This window comes from Panicum virgatum, chromosome 1K, assembly GCF_016808335.1.
Source record: "Panicum virgatum strain AP13 chromosome 1K, P.virgatum_v5, whole genome shotgun sequence".
Classification (NCBI taxonomy): domain Eukaryota; kingdom Viridiplantae; phylum Streptophyta; class Magnoliopsida; order Poales; family Poaceae; genus Panicum; species Panicum virgatum.
The window spans coordinates 13705162-13725012 of record NC_053136.1 but is presented as its reverse complement, the minus strand read 5'-3'; the positions used below and the strand labels follow the sequence as shown (position 1 = coordinate 13725012).

At 41.1% G+C, this 19851-nt stretch overlaps 2 protein-coding genes across 2 annotated transcripts; both read right to left on the bottom strand.

The window, feature by feature from the left end:
* Positions 1 to 2128: 2128 nt before the first annotated feature.
* LOC120652797 (cytochrome P450 93G1-like) lies at positions 2129 to 2967 on the bottom strand. The gene is made up of 2 exons (XM_039930727.1): positions 2884 to 2967; positions 2129 to 2773 (listed from the first exon to the last, which is right to left on the bottom strand). The coding sequence occupies exons 1-2, from the start codon at positions 2965 to 2967 to the stop codon at positions 2129 to 2131; spliced, it is 729 nt and encodes a 242-aa protein (XP_039786661.1).
* Positions 2968 to 13115: 10148 nt separating this feature from the next.
* On the bottom strand, positions 13116 to 17417 carry LOC120696041 (sodium/calcium exchanger NCL2-like). The gene is made up of 7 exons (XM_039979206.1): positions 17000 to 17417; positions 16284 to 16472; positions 15288 to 15469; positions 14476 to 14621; positions 14127 to 14394; positions 13742 to 14044; positions 13116 to 13590 (listed from the first exon to the last, which is right to left on the bottom strand). Exons 1-7 carry the CDS (start codon positions 17415 to 17417, stop codon positions 13342 to 13344), a joined length of 1755 nt encoding a protein of 584 aa, XP_039835140.1. The 3' UTR covers positions 13116 to 13341.
* Between the last annotated feature and the right edge of the window lie 2434 nt (positions 17418 to 19851).

Genomic DNA, 19851 nt, shown 5'->3' with positions numbered 1-19851 from the left:
TATTAAATATTCCTAAATAGTAAGATTCTCTAAAGCTTATTTTTAGCCCCTTGAATTCAAATAAGTGTCTCAGTGCATGCTCACTCACGCGCTCCCTCTTCACCAGGCGAGTCTACGGGCTCCGTGGAAACACTCGAATTTTTTGCTTTTCGTTTGGCGAGACAGATCGGGAAAGGTATTTTGTGATACACAGGCCAAGCTCAAAAACTCGTCTAGATAACCTAAGCGAGGCTTGCAACAATCCTCTTCGCTAATGTCTTGTCTATGTGCTGGTTGTCGGTAACGTTGCGTCCATGAAGTACCTGGCCATGGATATGAGCGCTATTATACATCTCCATTCGTGATTCATTTTTTGTTTATTTTCACCTTATTACCGGTTTCTATTTGCTTTTTTCCTTCCACCTACACGGCTACAAATAGCATTTCTACAGACGGTCAAAACGTATTTGTGGTGGCCGATTTAACATTGCCAGCAATCTTGTACAAGAACAAATTAACATTTGTACTGAAAGTGCATGACCACAGGCACAAATGCATTTGTACCGGCGGTTGTCTTAAACGCCCGCCATCACAATCAATGTCAGTGATTTTACAATTTAAAATAAATATTTTTACATTTTAGCAGGCATCTACATCCAACCATCTATAATCGACACAAGTCCCATATTTTTTCGAGCACATGTGGTGTACGTGGTCCAAACCCACAACCTTTTGCTTCACGCGTTCCTTTATTTCTTACATCTCACCTACGAATTACATCTTATCTTTCAAGATATGCTATTTTTATATATCGCTTTTCCGGATCTTACATTGGATGTTTGATACTCTAAACGATCGTAAATTAAAAGTAAAAGGTTGTCAACTACAAATTTAAGATCTTGTCGAGAACTACAACTTTATTAAAGTTCATAGGCTGTTAAAAACATTCAAAAATTCAAATTTATATTTTTAAAATTAGATTTTCAAAATGGTAACAAATATTAGGCCTAGTAAATGATCTTGAATCAAAAAATTGTGAACTATAAAATTTTAGATCTCATCCAACTCTATATAACTTAAAATAAAAGGATTGTTTTCATCTTATATTGTCGATATCTATATACGAGGTTTAAGATTTGATTTCTGAAATGGTAATGAATATTTGGTTCAGTAAACGGTCTTGAATGAAAATATTATCAACTAATAAGTTTTCGATCTTATCAAGCTACTTTCATATAGAATTTATTTTCATCCGACTTTATATTAAATAATTATTTAATTTTTCTTAATAAAAAAATGATTTATACTAGTGGTCAACATAGACCGCTGGCACAAATACCTCGTATGTGTGCTAGCCAGTGGCGGAGGACGGTTGAAAGTTAAGGTATGGCAAGAAAAAAGAAAAAAAATAAAACACATAAAATTAGCAAAAACTCAGGGTAGGAAGAGAATAAAATACATAAAATGAGCATAAAAAAAGAAGGAAATGCGCACAGGATGGGGAATTGACCCCGCGACCTTGTGTTTGGAGAGGCACAGCCGCACCATTGCGCCTCACATGCTTTAGAGTTTGAAGGGAAGTTACACAGATTTTGATAACTGAGGTATGGCTGCTGCCATACCTCGCCACATGAGGTCCTCCGCCGCTGGTGCTAGCGATCTCTTAAGCCAACCATATGTACAAATCGATTTGTGCTGGTTATTGTTTTTGTCGACTGTCAGCATAAATATGGGGCATTTGTGCTGACGGTCGGCAAAAACGACAGCCAATGCAAAAAAGTTGAGGTGCAAGTTCAAATGCTTCCTATACTAGTGCTATATGTTGTACCTGGGGCATAGAGGTTGAAATAGATAGAGAGAGATTGAAAATATCTTTGCATTGCACATATTTTCCAGTACAAGCTGTGTAATAAATCCTGGCATTGTATTTTAAGTTTAATATTTTAGACCTCAAACAGCGAATTCACATTACGGTTTTCCCCATTCCTTTTGCTATCATACCTAAGCGAATGCTGTTTTTTCTATTCAGAAATGCTGTTTTTTTTTGTGCTTAAGCTATTGCGTGGTAATGAATACTATACGTTACAGGCGCATACGAAGGCATTAATTGTGTAAGATGTCAAAGCCGCCGGCGCGGAGGCAGCTCGAGCTACACGACCGCCAGGAACGGGTTCAGGCGAGCGGTGGGGCGGAGCAGAAGCGGGTGCTTTCGAGCGCACACCAGCCCGACCTCGGACTCATCCATGTCCACCACCCCTGTCTCGCCATCAGCGACGGCCCAGTCGAAGCACTGCACGAGCGCCGCGAGGGCCGCCGGCACGGACTGCTGCGCGAGCCCCACGCCGGGGCATCCCCTGCGGCCGCCGCCGAACGGCATGAACTGGGCGTGCTGGCCGCGGGGCTCCAGCCCCGCCGCCGCGGCGCCGCCGGGCATGAAGCGCTCCGGCCTGAACGCCGGCGGGTCCTCCCAGACGGCCGGGTCGCGGCCGAGGGCCCACACGTTGATGAACACCGCCGCCCGCGGCGGCACCGCGAACCCGCCGACGGCCACCTCGCCCGTCGACACCCGGTGCGCGATCGGCGCCGCCGGGTGCAGCCGCAGCGTCTCCTTGAACGCCGCCTGCAGGTAGGGCAGCCGCGGCAGGTCCGCCTCGCCGACGATCCTGTCCCCGCCGCCGGCCACTGCGTCGATCTCCTCCCGCACCTTGCGCATTGCCTCCGGGTGGTTCATCAGCTCCGCCAGCATCCACTCCACCGTCTCCGCCGACGAGTCCGACCCAGCGGTGACCACGTCCTGCACAAAACATGCTGATGAACACGCAGCAGGTGGAGGTGCCCGATCAGCGGGTGCCCCGGCGGGCTCGGGGGAAGACGAGGAGGAGGAGGAGATCGCCGCGACGAGACCAAGTGGTGGCTCATCAGGGCAAGAACGAGAAGGGTGGTGACCACTACGATGAATTCCAGGAGCATGGGCAGTGGCTGCTCCATGGCCACGATTGCTAGCTCAGCTCCACTCCCAGTATCCTAGTCTAAACGGTGCAGATTTTGAGTTTTCTGTTTCTCGCAGCTAGAAAATTCTTGCCATCGAAGTTAAACACTTAGCAAGAAACATTGTTCTCATAATTATAATACACACTCGTTTAGCATGGGAACATTATGGAGAATATAACCTTGGCACATAGCACGGCATAGGTTGATTCAAGCCTATGGAAATAGGATTGGTTTTCTTGGTGGTTTTCTTGGTGGTCGGCATGGGGGATGGCAATGGTTTGTGGTGCAGGGAGAAAGGCTCTCCGCGCAATTTGGTGAGGCTAGTTAATGCTGCAGGGATGGGAAATGTGTATTCGAATCCGATTCAATGCTTTGATTTTCCATTTTTATATCCGATCCAACTCATGTAGGGGGGGAATGTGGCACCTAGATTGGATTTGAGCTTGTTTTGGAGTCAGCGGTTGGAGTGATTAATGAAAAGTGAGTGAATTTTTTTGGATTCGATGGTGGGTGGAAGTGAATTGGCTTCGCTCTTGTGGCTCAGGTGTTGTGATAGGAAATATAGGATGTGGTTAGTTGTGTGTTAGTACTTTAGGCTCTGTTTGTTTTAACCGGAGATTCTGGATTTTGGCTTTATTTTGTAATTTCTAGCTAAATCAGCTTTTCACCTAGGATTCCCCAATTCATCTTGCCTAGATTTTATAATATACTCTGCACTAGCTTTTGCTAGATTGTACTGTAACACACGTATTTACCTAATATGCTATTGTGCCTAAATATGCGAGTGAGGGAAAAAGAGAAAGAGGCTATATATATATGCTGTTGGAAATTTATGATCTCGGGATAACAACCTAGATTTACATGGCAAATAATTTCCACAAATTAGAGATAACATACCAAATAAGTCATGTACCGTGATTGGCAGGTACACCTAACGTTTCCATCTATAAGTCAGCCCCGGTCCCACAGTGCTGTATATAAATATGAGGTAGAGGAGAATCCTCTCTAACCCTAATCAGTTAATCTCGCGATTAGCGAAACACCAATCAATTAGAGCGCTGGAGGGGCTGGAAGCGCGACTTCCTCATCTACTTCGTGGCAGGGACAAGGAATTGCTGTTCCTCATCTACTTCGTGACATGCACAAGGAGGAGTTGCTGCTCGTCAAGAACTTCATCAACAGAGAGATCTAAATCTCTCCAATGGTGAAGATTAAGTCTATTTCATCTACATCAGTCGTCAGCCCTACTACTACAATTTCAGAGGCGTTCATGGATTCAAAGGTTCTGGTCAGTATTAATCTAATTAATTCCGCATTAAGTAATTAGTGATCATGATTAGACTAAGCGAAGATCCTGTTTATGATTAATTAAATCTAACAATCGGTATCAAGAGCCTTTCTTAGATCTGTCATGATCCTAATCCAGAGCCATCAAGTTCTTAGCCTCTGATTAATGTCAATTTAGATCTGTTCGGTGCTTAATCATGGGTAATTAATTCTGATATGGATCTAATCATTTAAGTGCTATATGCAAATCAGTGCAATGCAATTAGTAGATTGGATCTACTATTCTGTTTGCGTGAAATAAACACATATTTGATCTGTTATGTGCAATTAGTGATGTCCAGCGTGATGTGTATGCTGATTAATGTTCTACCTTGTGCATATACGTGCGACTAAGCTTCCGCATCCGCACTATTATAATGTGCAAAGTAATCGACTTGATTAAACTAAGATTAAGTCCTTGCACGTAAGGTTTTATGGGCGAATTAAATTAAGGTCAATGTTTATGAAGTCATTAGCCTTATCCTATTCAGATTAGATTCTGAGTAATGCAAATCTTAATCTGATTAGGCTAAGTACCTCGGATTAGATCTAAACAATTATGTTTATGTTAATTCATGTTTAGGCCAATGCACTTTCATGTTAATTGATGATTAAGTTAAGTAATTAAGGTTAGGTTTTAAGATTGCTTACTGTTTTTCCCCAAATTAGCCCACTGGTTAATATTTATTCCGCAAATTAAAGCCCAAATCCAAGAGATAAGATGCATCAGTCAGCAATTAGAAGAAGGGGAATGACAAACTTTCAGATCGAATCAAGAAATCCCCAAATCTCATGAACCCTAACCCTAATGGAAGAGTTCTTACCTAAAACTCACCAGTCGGGCGCTACTGGTCTGACCAGTTTGCACCGCGAGGAGCCCTCGACGGTCGTGCGTGCGATGAGTACGCACGCACCCACCGGCGAGGGGCCCTGCACGGAGCACGGCCAAGACCAGTGGCCGAGGCCCGTTGCCTTGCCCGAGCCGCGCACACGCCATGAGGAAGCGGCGCTAGCGCCGCAGGCCCTCGCAGCACCCGCTGCATGGGCCGACGCACCCAGGCGGGCCGTGCCGCTCGTGGCGCGGGCCCGCGTATGAGGACGCGCGTCCCACGCGGCTCGGAGGCACACAGGCGCGACGCAGACCCACGCCATCAGCGGGCGGGGTGCTCGGCAGCCAGCGGCCTGCAGGCCAGCGGCGGCCGGCTCCCTGGCGGGCCCGCATCAGCGCTGCGGCGCGCGGCTCGCGCGGAACCTGACGAGCTCGTCCAGGCGCTACTCGCGCGCATCAGGGGGCGCGTGCAGCGGCGCCCGCACATGCGGAGCGCTAACGGCGGTGGCGCGTCAGGGCCAGTGAGGAGCGGCGGCTGGGCATGAGCTGCCCGTGGAGAGGAAAAGAGAAGTGAGGCTGGATTGTAGGGTTTTCAGACCGCCTCCACGTTTATATACGGCACCAGATTAGTTCCTGGCCGCCGGATCTTGATGAACGGTCCAAATTGTTCCGCGTTAGGGTTTCCGCGGGTTGGGCCGAATTGGGCCAATGCGCGCAAATGGGCCGCGCGCAAGGGGAGCGTTTCACGGGCTGAATTGAGTTTTTGTTCTGTTTAATTAGTTTTGAGCCCAATTTATGTTTTAAAGCCTTTGTATTTACTATTTTAATGATTTAAGTTTTATTTCCTCACTGTTTAAGATTAAAGGTTTAATTAATTACTATTGCACTTATAATCATCAGTCTTATGTTTATCTAATGCCCATAAGTATTTATTTCATATTTGAGATGTCTATTGTTTATAATTTCGCAAATAAGTTTATTGCTTGATTTTATCTATGATAAATATTTCTCAAAGTATGAATAGTGATATTTTCCATAGTTTTGATATTATAAGATTAATTTAAAGAGTAACTATGGGAAATTATCACTGATAATGAGAATTATCATTAATAATGAGTTTATTTTGGGCTACTGATGAGTCTTGTTTTTCAGCACAATTAATTCATAATGTTAGATGTGCTTGTTAAATGAGAAAGAATCTAAAGATTAATGAGCCTTATCTTTTGTAAGTGCAATAAAGTTTAAATTTTCAGTGCAATTAAGTTTAATAAGGTTTTATGCACTGATTATATAATGCAAGTTTAAGATTTTATAAGGCTTATATCTACAGTGAAATTTAATCTCTTTATGATTTATGTGTCATTTTCACGGTTTAAATTTAAGTTTAAAATTCCAGAATAAGTGTATTTGCCTTAATGTTTCCATTATGGTTTTATTGATGAATATTGCATTAGTTCGCATTGTTTAAGCTGAAAAATTATATATTTTCCACCATATACAATTAAGATGCTCTCTAATCAAATGGAACCATCGAGAAGTTTGATTAGAGTACACTTGTAATTAATTCTGACCATCGTTGTTTTAATTATGAGTTAATGATAAGTTTCGTTTGTTTTCCCCATCGGTGATGCAAATTGAAACTTATGGCATGATTTTAATCAGACCATCGTAGGGTTAATCTTGTGCTTTTATATGCATCTTGTTGTATAAGATTATTGAGACTTCAATTTTATGATTTTTCAGTGGATTATAAGGACTTACTAAGTACCATTGAGCCATTTAATGGCACCAACTTTCCTAAGTGGAATAATGAGGTGTGTGCAGTTCTCAGAGTTCTGGACTTTGATTACGCACTTTATGAGTATAAACCTGTCAATCCTTCTATAAGTACTGAGAATCATAATGAGCAATTAAGTTGGAGAAATGGTAAAAATCCAACGAATTTGCAAAATTAGTTATAAAACATTCGATCTCAGATGCCATAAGGGGAGCATTTCCTTATAGGAAGGATGATAGGGAACTAAATGTTAAGGAGTTTATGAACTCCATTAAGGAATGTTATAAAATTAATTATTCCAACTTCCTCATAAATAAGTTGTCTACCTCACGTTATGATGGGCGCAATGGACTAAGTATACACATTAAGAGCATGTACAATATGGCTGCGGAGTTGAAAGCACTTGGCAGGTTCATCTCTGATGATCTGCTGGTGCCATATCTTATGGCTTCTCTACTAGAGAATTTTAATAAGCATGCTCAAAATATGGATACTCCAGTAAGATATAAGTTATGTGAGTCACTTCATCAAGTGCAATGGAAGGATAATAAAGTTGTCTCATAAGCTCTTTAAGTTAAAGTTTCCCCTAAATTTTGGTGGATTGATTGAGATGCATTCCCAGTAGGTCATTAAGTCTGACCCATAAGATCAGGGAGTTCAAGGGGAGCAAAGTTTAATGATGATGATGATGAAGAAGATGTTAAATGCTTCGCATTAGTTTTATATATTTAGCCATATTTTTGTTTTTAGTAATAAGTGATTCTGAACAATTTTTAAGTTTTGAGATAATAAGTATATCATCATTGTTGATTTTGCTATCTTGTCAAGGAATTATTTTATTTATTTCTTGCATATTGTGTAATGCTTCAATAAGTTGTTGATGAGACCTTGTCGAAATTGTGATATTATTAGTTAAATCACATTTCGAAGGGGAGAATTGGAATGTCTCATCAAGTATAAGAGATACTCCAGTTGTAATGTCTCATAAGAATGAGAGATACTCCAGTCATTAGATGTAAGAGTATAAAGAGTTATCACCATATTTTATTTGCCCATAAAGATTGATATTCAAAAGGCTGAATTAGAAAATCGGCTCATATAAAGGGTGAATATGATGGAGAATGCTAAAAAAAACCATTGTGACATGAGAATTACTCCATAAAGCCAATTGTCTCAAATAAAGTTAAGTGTGACTTTATTCATTATTCTAGCCATCGCTGATTAATGGATACATGCTCACAAAGTTTTGTTGCTCTAGTTCATTTTAGCCATCGCTATTTGACTAGTTCAATGAAGCTCGAGACTTTTGAAGTATGGCTTATATTTATCATTTCTGGCCATCGCTGTTTGGTAAATATTTGACCATAAACTTTGCTGCTCTTGTTCATTTCTAGCCATCGCTGGTGTGAGCTTGATTAGTAAAGGAAATTGATCAATGGTATACTAAAGATAAAGAACTTATGTCATGATGAGCTACCATTTATGGATATCCTAATAAGTCTGAGGGGTATCATTTCTACCACTAAAATTGTCTCAACTATTGTGTTTCTAAAGGAATGCAAAGATCAGTTGTTTCAACTGTTGTATTCTTAAAAGAATGCAGAGATTAGTGGGAGTCAGTGGGAGCTCACAAAGGAGGAAGAGATGATTTGGAGAGATGTGGGCTTAGTTACCCGCATCGATGATTCAAGTAGCAGAATCTCATAATATTTAACTCATGCCATTAGTTAAGTAAACCTCCATCTTAAGCTACCATATATTTTGTTGAGGATTCTCATAAGTTGATTAATCCCAACATGAATATGTGATATATAATAACGGTTGATGTTGGCATAAAAGAATGACCTCATTCGTTTTGAAGGTCACTATAAAAGAGGCCATAAATTGAGCCTATGAGCTTTAGTATAAATTTGTAATGGAATCAAATTAGTATCTTGCCATGATCATGATTCCGAAAGAAAATTAAAAATACTGAGCTTATAGCTTACCATGATTAAATGTTCATGGATAAAGGTATGTACTGAGATTAAGGTGGAAAATTTACTATCCTAATACTTAAGTGGATGATGCTCTACTAAGTAAAGTGGCGATTAGAATATGCCACCAAGGTTGAGAGCATTTCTATCCTTCAATTAGATTTAAATTAATCTTGGTGAAAGCCTCTTATGCTTTGGGCACTAATGTACACTAAGATTGGACCAAAGAAGTATTAGGATTACCACTAGAGACGTAAGCTATCCAAAGTGGTAAATGTGAATAATGTTAAGATACGCTGTTCTATTTTGCATAGTAAAGCAAATTATGTCTAATACCCTAAGAATAAAGTTGAGATAAAGTTAAGGAAGACGTTTCTTATGCTTCAATCTTTTGAAGCTTATGCATGAGTCTCTAAGTGATTGACTTTGCATTTGTAAGCCGGAAATCCTTATGTGTTTAATATTATCCAAAAGAGGTCCATTGGATAATGTACAAGACACCATAGCATGCTTGTTTATTATAAATTATTTAGCTAAGAGTTCTGTAAGAGTGTGAGGATGTAAAAGTGCACATTAGATTATGTCCTTCACTTTCGCAGAAAAGAGCAATTTTATTGAGAGCTCTAAGCAAACTTGGCATAATGAAAGCTGAGATTGCATAAGGCATGTTTTAACTTATCAGGCTTTAGAATTATATTCCGGTGTTAAGTTTATGGACAGCAAATTGATACTGCTATGATTGCAGTATTCATTCGAGTAACAACATAATTATTGATGATGTCTAGACTACTGATGATTAAGTATTATGTTGTGAAAGAAAGGTCCCAGGATCAAGTTATTAAAGTTAAAGAAATAAGTTTGAGTTTATGCTAGCAAGTTATTCAAGACTTGTCACTCATCTCATTTAAATTTTCGCGAAATTAAGTATGAGATTTGTGAACGGTCTTGGACCTGATTCTGGATACATGATCATTCCCAAATAAGTAATAAGCGTTCTATCGAGGTATTGCAGTGAACTGTGGGTAATGGAGTCCCAGTAGTGAATTAAATACTACTGACGACGCATTGGTCCGGTCTTACTGTTGTACTGAGTGTGAACATAAGTTTAAAGCGAACCTAAGTTGTTAACCGTTCGATCAAGTGGGAGAATGTTGGAAATTTATGATCTCGGGATAACAACCTAGATCTACATGGCAAATAATTTCCACAAATTAGAGATAACATACCAAATAAGTCATGTACCGTGATTGGCAGGTACACCTAACGTTTCCATCTATAAGTCGGCCCCGGTCCCACAGTGCTGTATATAAATATGAGGTAGAGGGGAACCCTCTCTAACCCTAATCAGTTAATCTCGCGATTAGCGAAACACCAATCGATTAGAGCGCTGGAGGGGCTGGAAGCGCGACTTCCTCATCTACTTCGTGGCAGGGACAAGGAATTGCTGTTCCTCATCTACTTCGTGACATGCACAAGGAGGAGTTGCTGCTCGTCAAGAACTTCATCAACAGAGAGATCTAAATCTCTCTAATGGTGAAGATTAAGTCTATTTCATCTACATCAGTCGTCAGCCCTACTACTACAATTTCAGAGGCGTTCATGGATTCAAAGGTTCTGGTCAGTATTAATCTAATTAATTCCGCATTAAGTAATTAGTGATCATGATTAGACTAAGCGAAGATTCTGTTTATGATTAATTAAATCTAACATATGCTACTTAGAATCGATGTTGCCAGACAGACTGTAAGCTGTTGGACCCTAAGATTTCCGCAATCCATCTCTCCGCGTTTCAGTATCACACAAGATGCTTTTCACAATATCTCTAGCTAAAATAAACAATGCTTAGATATGTAATAGGCTCCACGATCTTGTAAAACCCTTTTGTCTAACTAATACACCTATATATAGGCTAACCTTTTCGCCTAAAGTTTGAACAAAAATGTAAGATAGATGATCTGCAAGTGCAGGCTCATTCTGATGGTAGGCTAGGAGCAGCGGAAGCTGTCCAATAAATATTTTCACATCCTATAGCTTGTTTGTCCTTGTAAGAACATTTCCAGCAATAGCCCCTGAATCAGATGCTCTAAATGCTGAATGAGGACTGATTGTGAATAGAGTGGTAGAATTGGATGCGACAGCAGCAGTTCTTTTAATTTGCTCGCCATGTCATACCAAATACTCCCTCCGTTTCAAATTATAATCCGTTTGATTTTTTACCCCAAGTTTGATCAGCCATCTTATTCAAAAAATTTATGCAAACATAGTCAAATTTAAATTATTCTTAGTGAACTTTTATTAATAAAGCAAGCCACTACAAAAAGAAGTAATATTTTGCATAAATTTTTAAATAAGACAAGTGGTTAACCTTGAGATAAAAAAGTCAAATGAATTATAATTTGGAACAGAAGGAGTAAGTGACAAACGATTCAGCCCCAAACCTTCATGCTAATCATTTTCTTTGTCGTTCTAGTACTACAGAAGCCGTGCCTAAGTTTCTTTGTCAAACTTAGTGTCAAGACACCTTCAAACGATAGCCTAATATATATAAAAGGTGTGACATTTGCTGTGGCATATCGTGGCAACAGACTAGCTAGTTCATCAGAGATTCAGAGTCATGAGTCAGGTAGTGGCCAACGGTCTAACTGTGCACCATATGTCTAGTGGTCTGAATAATGTTCCAATAAAAATCACTTAACAATATTGTCGTACGTATGTGGCCATAACGAATGCTTACCTAGTCTCCAATGATCAAGGATTCAAGAGCAGAGATGACAGGTATCATGAGATCTATTTGGGCTGCGCATGCACAGCAAGTGGTCCAAGTCTAACGAAATGATGAAAAATGATGTTTCCAATAGAAAAAAAAATCTGTTGTAGCCTTGTAGGTGGCCATACCTATTTGCTTATGATCGAGTCTCCAGTCCATTTTAGCTGCGCCCCAAGTCCAATTAATGAAATGAATAATGTCCATAGAAAAGAAAATTGTCGTATCACACGACTCATATTGTCCATACCTACAGTATTGCTTATAATCAGGCCAGAGCTAGACAGCTAACCAATTCCACTCTCGCATTAACGTCGTTGGAGTAGAATGTAGATCGAGCATAGCAATCAGGGCCAGTGCCGGGTTTCGTTTTTTTTCTTTAACAAAAATATAATATATTTAAACTCATATTCTATCGTATGAATAAAAGATAGTTCGAAAAAAGAGTAGCTTAATACTTATTTATTATTTAATTTCCATTCTCAACAAATACCTCAAGATGATGAATTTTAAAATGAGAGAGATCGACTCTTCCCAACAAATAAACTATCAAACTCCAGTTGAATTAATTTAATCAATTAATATTTGTTTATAATAAAAATGATTTAACTATTAACCAAATAAGCTATATGTCAATGAAAAGATTAGTAGTTTTGGGATAGTTATAGAATTATCACACTTCTTCAACTAGGGTAACAAAACAAAGATTTTTTTATAAATTAAAATTAAGATCTTTACTTTTACTTATAGCATTCTTTCTATCCAGCGAGCAGTTTTTACCTTAACCTCACCGAAATGGATAATTGCGAATATTTAAAGAATCACAACTTGATATTGTTTTTGTTTATATGCCAGACATTGAATATCCGGATAAGAGTATTTCAAGTTATTCTTTTTTACATTGAAGTTGTGAGTAATTTACGAAGAAGTGTTTTGATATTTTTATTCGTAGTGGTGTGTAATCTATAGATATGTATATACATGTTTTGTGTTAATGTTGTAATAATGGTAGAGCCGGGTGATGAAGAAGCATTATTGTAGTGGTAGTGCTTGGTATTTTACATGTAGCATATGGATGTTTTGGATATTTTCTTCTATTGCACTGATCGGTAATTTTGGGTAGTGGCACCGGTTAATTTTTCCTATGTTAATTTATATGCATATATAGCGACACTCCACTGTTCCTCAATATCAAAGCGGTAATTTTGATGCTTTAAAAGAGCCAACTTTGAGGCTTCTTTGCTGCAAATTTGTTTTTTTCAGGGCTCTAAGCGCAGAGGCCTTTTAGGGCAATTACTAAAATAATGGATATCCAAAGACCTTTCTATTGTGCAATAACTAAAGGTAAAGACTCCATCACAGACCTTTCTATTGGGCAATAACTAGGTCATCAAATTCGAACTGGTAGTATGACTTGTCACTGCCAGGAGATACTGATAACACATTTCTGATTTCTCCTTCGGACCAAGTAAATAGACAAATCACAGAAGCCTCGTCACCTGTTTCTTCTCAAAATTATTCGACGCTTTCAGCAGCAATAACATGGAACTTCTCTCAACTAATTAGTGCTCGTCCATAATTCTGTTTAGACCCAAATTTGCAGCAGTCCTATATGCGAGTTGCCTTGCCCATCGTATACGTTCTACAGTGTACGTTACATCTATGTGTTGGTTACCTGACACTTAAAAAGACCCCAAGTCTACGACCAACCGAACTTGAAGTCAAGGACGTAGACGATGATGAGCGACAGCGGATACAGCAGATAGGCCACGAAACATGTCCAGAGCGGGAAATTGGTCCGGAAGCTGGTGAAGAGGCCCATTATGGTGCAGACAAGGAAGATGACGAGGACCTCCGAAGAGAAATCCCACGTCAAATCCCGCACGTAAACGAGGGCCAGGAACACGGCCAAGCAGAGTGTGTTGTTCATGGTCACCGCACCGTAGACCTGCAGTTAAGTAAACATGGCCTCAGCATCACACGGGGAGTATCAGAAAATTACGGTTGATGCAGAAGCTAATACAGTGTACGATATCGAATCGTATCGACGGTATTTGCTGGGTACTCTAATGGGAGAAGGCATCCAGTAGACATAATACCTCAGAGAATGTAAGTGACAGAGTCCGCTGCTTCTTTCGGCTTGCAAATATAATTGCGGAGACAGCCTCGCTGGAGTTAGTTGCCAAAGGCATTGCAATGAAGGAAATGAAGAACGAAGGAATACTGGTCGCATTTGAAAAATTGTGCACGGCATCGACTAGTGGATCTGCAAATGCTGCTGCCATTGCAGTTCCCAGGAGCAACAGTGAAATGGCCTTGAAACAGGTCCGGGTTGGATTTTCAATAGCTTCACCATCCTCATCATCCTTGTCAAGCAGCAGATTGTGTTCGTCCCTAGTTCTCTGCAAAGATACAGGATGTTGATGCAACTTATTGCCCATGTAGCATAAAACAACTTCATAACTTGTGAACCGAAAAATATACCGTATGAAAATCTTGCAAAAACTTTTTTGAGTAAGCACCGGAGGCAGCAACAGAATGCTTAGCTTCTTCCAGCCATCTCAAGATTCCTTCAACAAACTCCCCCTTTTCAATGGTATGGTTCTGTGATCTATCAAAGTCAGCCATGATTTGATCTACAGCTAGGCTACTATCCAAGTCCACATCTTCAAACTTAATACCAATAATGAAAGCTTGCAATTCGCCACGTTCTAGTTTTCCATCATTATCCAGATCAATCTTATGGAACAACCTGCCATTTGTTGGCTCTCTCAGTTAGAAAGATTAGCGTCTGCTAGAACAGCTAAAAGATGAGGTAGGTGTAGAGGAATACTTCTCAATCACAGGAACATTTGGTGTTCCATCTTCATCAAGAAGGCGGCCAAACACATGCATCTGGGCATGTCTTAGAAGTCCAGACATTATGTGCTTTAGTCTTGCATACTCTAACCTTCTCCTCTGGATCCATGGCTGAAAGACCTGTTTGTGAAAGATAAAACCATTGTTTAATGGGGCACGAAAGGTCCAATACTATTTTAATCAACTAAAAGTAATGACAATCCCATGCAGATAACAAAGGACATTTCAACAAAGAAATACCCACATATTATTGCAAAGACAAACAGATATAGTTCCCATGACAGCAAGCACATTTCTTCAGAACACAGTGACAGAATCCCAACCAGAGTTGCAGGGAAATAAAAAGGGAAAGGTCTAGAGAAAAGTTAAATTTGGATGGTATATAGCCACATTTCTCCTGGTTCAAATTGACAATCTCAAGGTTTCATCGAGTATGTTCATGAAAAAATAATTTAATTGTTCCAGCAGGTTTCATCGAGTGTGTTCATGAAAAAATAATTTAATTGTTCCAGCAAAACTCCATAGGTGATAATTCAATTGGTTTTGCTATTTCTGAAGTGCTTGAATCCAGCTTGATTTTCAGCCACCACCCTGGGCCCTTAGATGAACATCCAACTACTTATGCCATGCTTTGAGGCAGTTGATGTTGATGGAAGGGCCTAGGATGGTGTGGAAAATATATTGGTTTCACGCACTTGAAAAATAGTCTAACTCTCTAGGGAAATGTTGAACTAAATCAGGTGTCAAGATGTATAGTTCAAATTTTTCCTGAGGTTATGACAATACCTGATATAGGCAGTAAGCAAGCACAAGTAGAGCTGCAACAATAAGTCCAAGCAGGACTGTTAAACGATGACCAGAATGGAGCTTAAAAATTTTGGGTATCTGAACAATGATGAAAGGAAAAACAGATATCGCCATGATTCTTGCTGCATAGCTGGTCTGCACATCAGTAGAAACACCAGAGCCTGCAAAACGCAGAGGCTACTTAGCAAATATTAGGACATAAACTCAAGCCATGTGAATTAGATTATTCTAAAGAAAAATACTGTCCACAATCATAGTAAACTCCAAGTTTCAAGTACAGTCAGAATAGAATGAAGACGTAAATTTTTTTAGCCTGCATTACTCAAGAAAAGTCATTGTGGTGGACACTTGATTGCACAGGAGAATTGACATTTAGTTCAAATGCCCTATATGGCAAGATGGAATAATTCTGTAGCTTCAGAGATTTTCTTATATTTCACTAAACAACAACTCCATATATGCATCCCCTCAATGAGTTCAAAACGGTAAGCCTTGAACCTTATATTCACAATTCCCATGCTCCAAGATTCCCGTTGTACCAACCAAATAAAGGATCCAAATTATCAAACTCTAAACTTACTATTCCTGCAAACAAGAAAGCCTTAAGTGTATGAGCAGTGTTCTCACAATTCGTTGAATCCAAACTGAATGCTAACAGTAACTATCTAAACTAATCTACTGGTGTGGTGCATCATAATCAAGAACCCGTGTTAAGCGTATGAAGCTATCAGAAAGTAACTTCTTGATAACGATTTGCATTGCCTGAATCTAATTACTGGTAAAGCGCATCTAGATGGATACTGAACTAAATTCCATGTTTCCAGGTTTTTTGCCTTCTGCGGTTGTCTGGTTAACATATGCTTTCCTTTCCATCCTCAAAGGGAAGATGTTCCGAGAATATAGATCTATTATGAGGTGATGTCCTTTCAACGGTAGAATGGAAACGAGAAATAACACAGTAAGCATGCAACATACCAAAAAGACTGAAGCCTTTTGTATCCTGACCATCCGTTGCGGTTGAATTCTCCAACAAATCACACTTGCCAACAACAACACAAGATCCCCAGAGTAGGGTCAAAAGCATGACAGTTGACCCGGCGAGCAGGCCCATTCCGATCAAAACCTGACTCTGGGCAACCTCTTTGGTGCCAGAGAGCCCGGAAACTGAAGCACAAAACCATGCACGGTAGAGTCAAAATCAAGTCAACGCACAAGTGTGACATAAAAGGGGAGCAGGTGAGCTATTTATAAGCACCAAAATCTTATGGAGGGCACGACAATTGCTAAAATGGTTGCGGGTGAAGCAGCACCTTGGCACAAATTTGCCTCAATATCTCACTAGTGGATAATGCTGTCAGCATACACAGGCCATGACCTTTCAAGCAGGTGTACTATTCGTCACTGACTGATTGGGACGCTAACAAAGCTTTCTCCTGACCCAATGAATCTCAACAATTATCTGACGCCGATAATAGTGCAACTGAAGCACGTGCAAGTGTGTGCAGCGTTTACCTCTTGGATTTGCTCCAAAAAAAAAAGAAAAATAAAAACGTTTACCTCTCGGATTTTCGAAACGGACAAACGCAACCTTTTCCTTACGAGCAGACTCAGCAGAGTTACAATTAACCAGTGATCAACCGTGGCGGGGGAGAGAGAGAGAGCAAGGTGGTGGATAGGGGAAGGGAGCGGACCGAGGATGAGCAGCGCGTCGGGCAGCGCGCCGAGGATGGGCAGGAAGAGGCCCCCGACGACGCCGGGGCCGAGGATCTGGAGGAGCAGCTCGCTGCCGGCGGAGAGGTGGGTGGCGGCCTTGAACATGAGGAAGCCGTAGGCCAGGACGAGGAAGAGGTTCCCGAGCGCGGTGCCGGTGCACGGCAGGAACCCGTACGTCATCTCGCAGCCGCCGCCGGCGCCTCCCTCCTCCCCCTCCCCCGCCGCCGGCGCGGCCTCCGACGGGAGCCGCAGCGCGGCGGCCGCGCCCCCCGGGAGGAGGAGGCTGAGCCTCCCGCCGCCTCCGCCGCCGGAGACGGCGCGGCCATGCGCGAGCGGGGCCGCGGCGAGGAGGAGGAGGAGGAGGAGGAGCGGAGGGGCCGCGTGACGCGTCGGCATGGTCGCGGGCGCTAGGCCGGCAGGCAGCGAGTGGAGTGCGAAAGGAAAGGCCGCGGGATACGAGCGGATTAATTGGCGCGGGCACCGAGGAGCGTGAAGAGCGGAGGGCTCGGATGCGGTGGCGGCGGCGGATCGGACGGCCGGCGGGGGTGTGGTGTGGGGTCGCCGTCGTCAGCCGGGCAGGGCAGCGAGCGAGATCTCTGGGACAGGCGCGTGCGCGATCACCCCTGCTGCCACGTCGCCCTGCGGCGCGACACGTCACGAGGAAAGGAAAGAGGCAGGTCGGGCATGAGACGCTGCGGTGTTCAAAAGATTCCCATGCGGAGCCGGCACGACACATGTCGCGCGGGAGGAGGAGGTTAATTGTTCGTGGTAACGAAAAGGCAGGACTGGCCGGTGTGTAACGGCCGTGTGAAAACGACGGGGTGGGGTGCCGCGTGTGCACGTCGCTGCCACCGAATGCCAAGCCACCCTCCGCCTCCCATTGATCAATGAGTAAGAGAGATCACAATCACTCGGTTTTGCTGGCAAGCAGCAGTGTTTTTTCTCACACTAAATCAGCATCAGTCACCAGTTACAGCCAGGCAAATAGAACGAATGTTGAAATAAGAGTGATCTTTAGAGCTTTATGGGTAGGTGTTACCATTGTGGAGGTGGGTCTCATACATGTCGGACGGTAAAACGTGCTATGGCCTGCCTATAAGTATTAAAAAAAATTGTACCTTGCCTCTCCCACTGATCATTTTTCTCACTTCCCAATGTGTTACAGACCCACTTATAAAGATTATTTTTGCCACAAACACTGTGAGGTGAGAAATAACTATTGACCACTATTACGAGATCCGCTTATAAGGACTACTTTAGAAAAAGAAAGTGGCAGAAAAGAAAGAATTATAAATTTTAAATACATAACTCACAAAACAAATTAGGATACAAGTAACCTACCACATGAATAAAAGAAATAGAAAAGGTAATAAAAAATGCAAAAATGAAAATGAAAGGAAAAATATAAGGAGGCAGCTAATTTACGGCCGGCCGTAAATTGGACCAATCGTGCGGACGCACCATTTTTGGAATCCGCAACAGCACATACTGCTCCATCAGTGGACCCAAAAAAGATTCCCCCTAGAGGAACAATGTTCAAGTTAAAAAAGGCTTAGTTTTACATCTAAGCAACAAAATTCAAATCGGATTGCGCTGGCCTCAACAAAAACTTTAAAATAAGATCTCACTTCAATATTTTTCGATCTCTTAACAGTAAGAAGCATTTTTGTTAAAATTTGAAAGCATATTATAATAATAAATTAGCAATCTAGAATACATGTACAAGCAATTGAACATGATTCAAAACAACATTGTTTCTTCACCAAAACAGGGCAAATTGAGATGAAATCCCTGCAAAAGTAGAATTTTACTTCGTAGACAGCACATCCACTTGAAGTCTGATCTCATCGTTGTTTAATTGCACTTGATAAAAGTTAAGCTGCAGTTGCCTTCATCTGCAAAAGTAATTAACAAAATAGTACTAACATTGATATTTCTAAATTGCCTACATTAAATTACCAAATTGTCAAGGGTGAACAATAAATTGCTAAAAAATGCTACCAACAGTAATGCACAACGATATTACTAAATTGCCTATATCGTATTACTGAATTGGCAAGGGGTAGCCAATAAACTACTTAGCTTCAATTAAAAAAAACGCTAGCAGCAACAATGTACAAAAATAAACTACTAAGCTTCAGAAAAAGTGTTAGCAGCACCAATGTACCACGATAGTACTAAATTGCCTACATCATATCACGATACACCAAACGGTGAACCAATAAACTTATACGCTTATATGCTTCAGGTGAAAATTATACAACTCAAAACAAAAAGAGGCGAAATCAAAACAAAGAAATGCAACAGATGACCTCACCTTCCCGTGCACAGCCTTGCCAGGGCTCTCTGATTTCCACTCCTCACTGCATCACATCAGAAACATTAGAAAATAAATCAAACCTGGCCATCAATCTGTGCAGCTAGTTGAGAATTTACTTGGGTGAAAGTTTTGAGATATAGTTGATCCCTCTGTTCCAAGACTGGTGTTCTCTAGAGAATTTACTTGGGTTCAATGTCCTTCAGCTCACAGATCTGCTCCTCTCCCATGGCTGACTGGACAGTCACCAAAAGGTCCTTGCCCCTCCTCAAATCCATCCTTGATCTAAATAACGAAGCGTTGGATTAGTAAGCATTCTTTTACAATCTTATCACGGATTAAAACCGCAAAATGTACTCAAATATGTGTTCTCCAATTGCTAAATAAATTTACTTCTAACTACTCAAAATACCTTCCAGTCTGCATTCATGTTTAATACTCTAGTCGCCTGCAATGTAATGCAAAAAAAAAAACAAATCAGAGAACATTTAACTATGTAAGTAATGGAGGTTA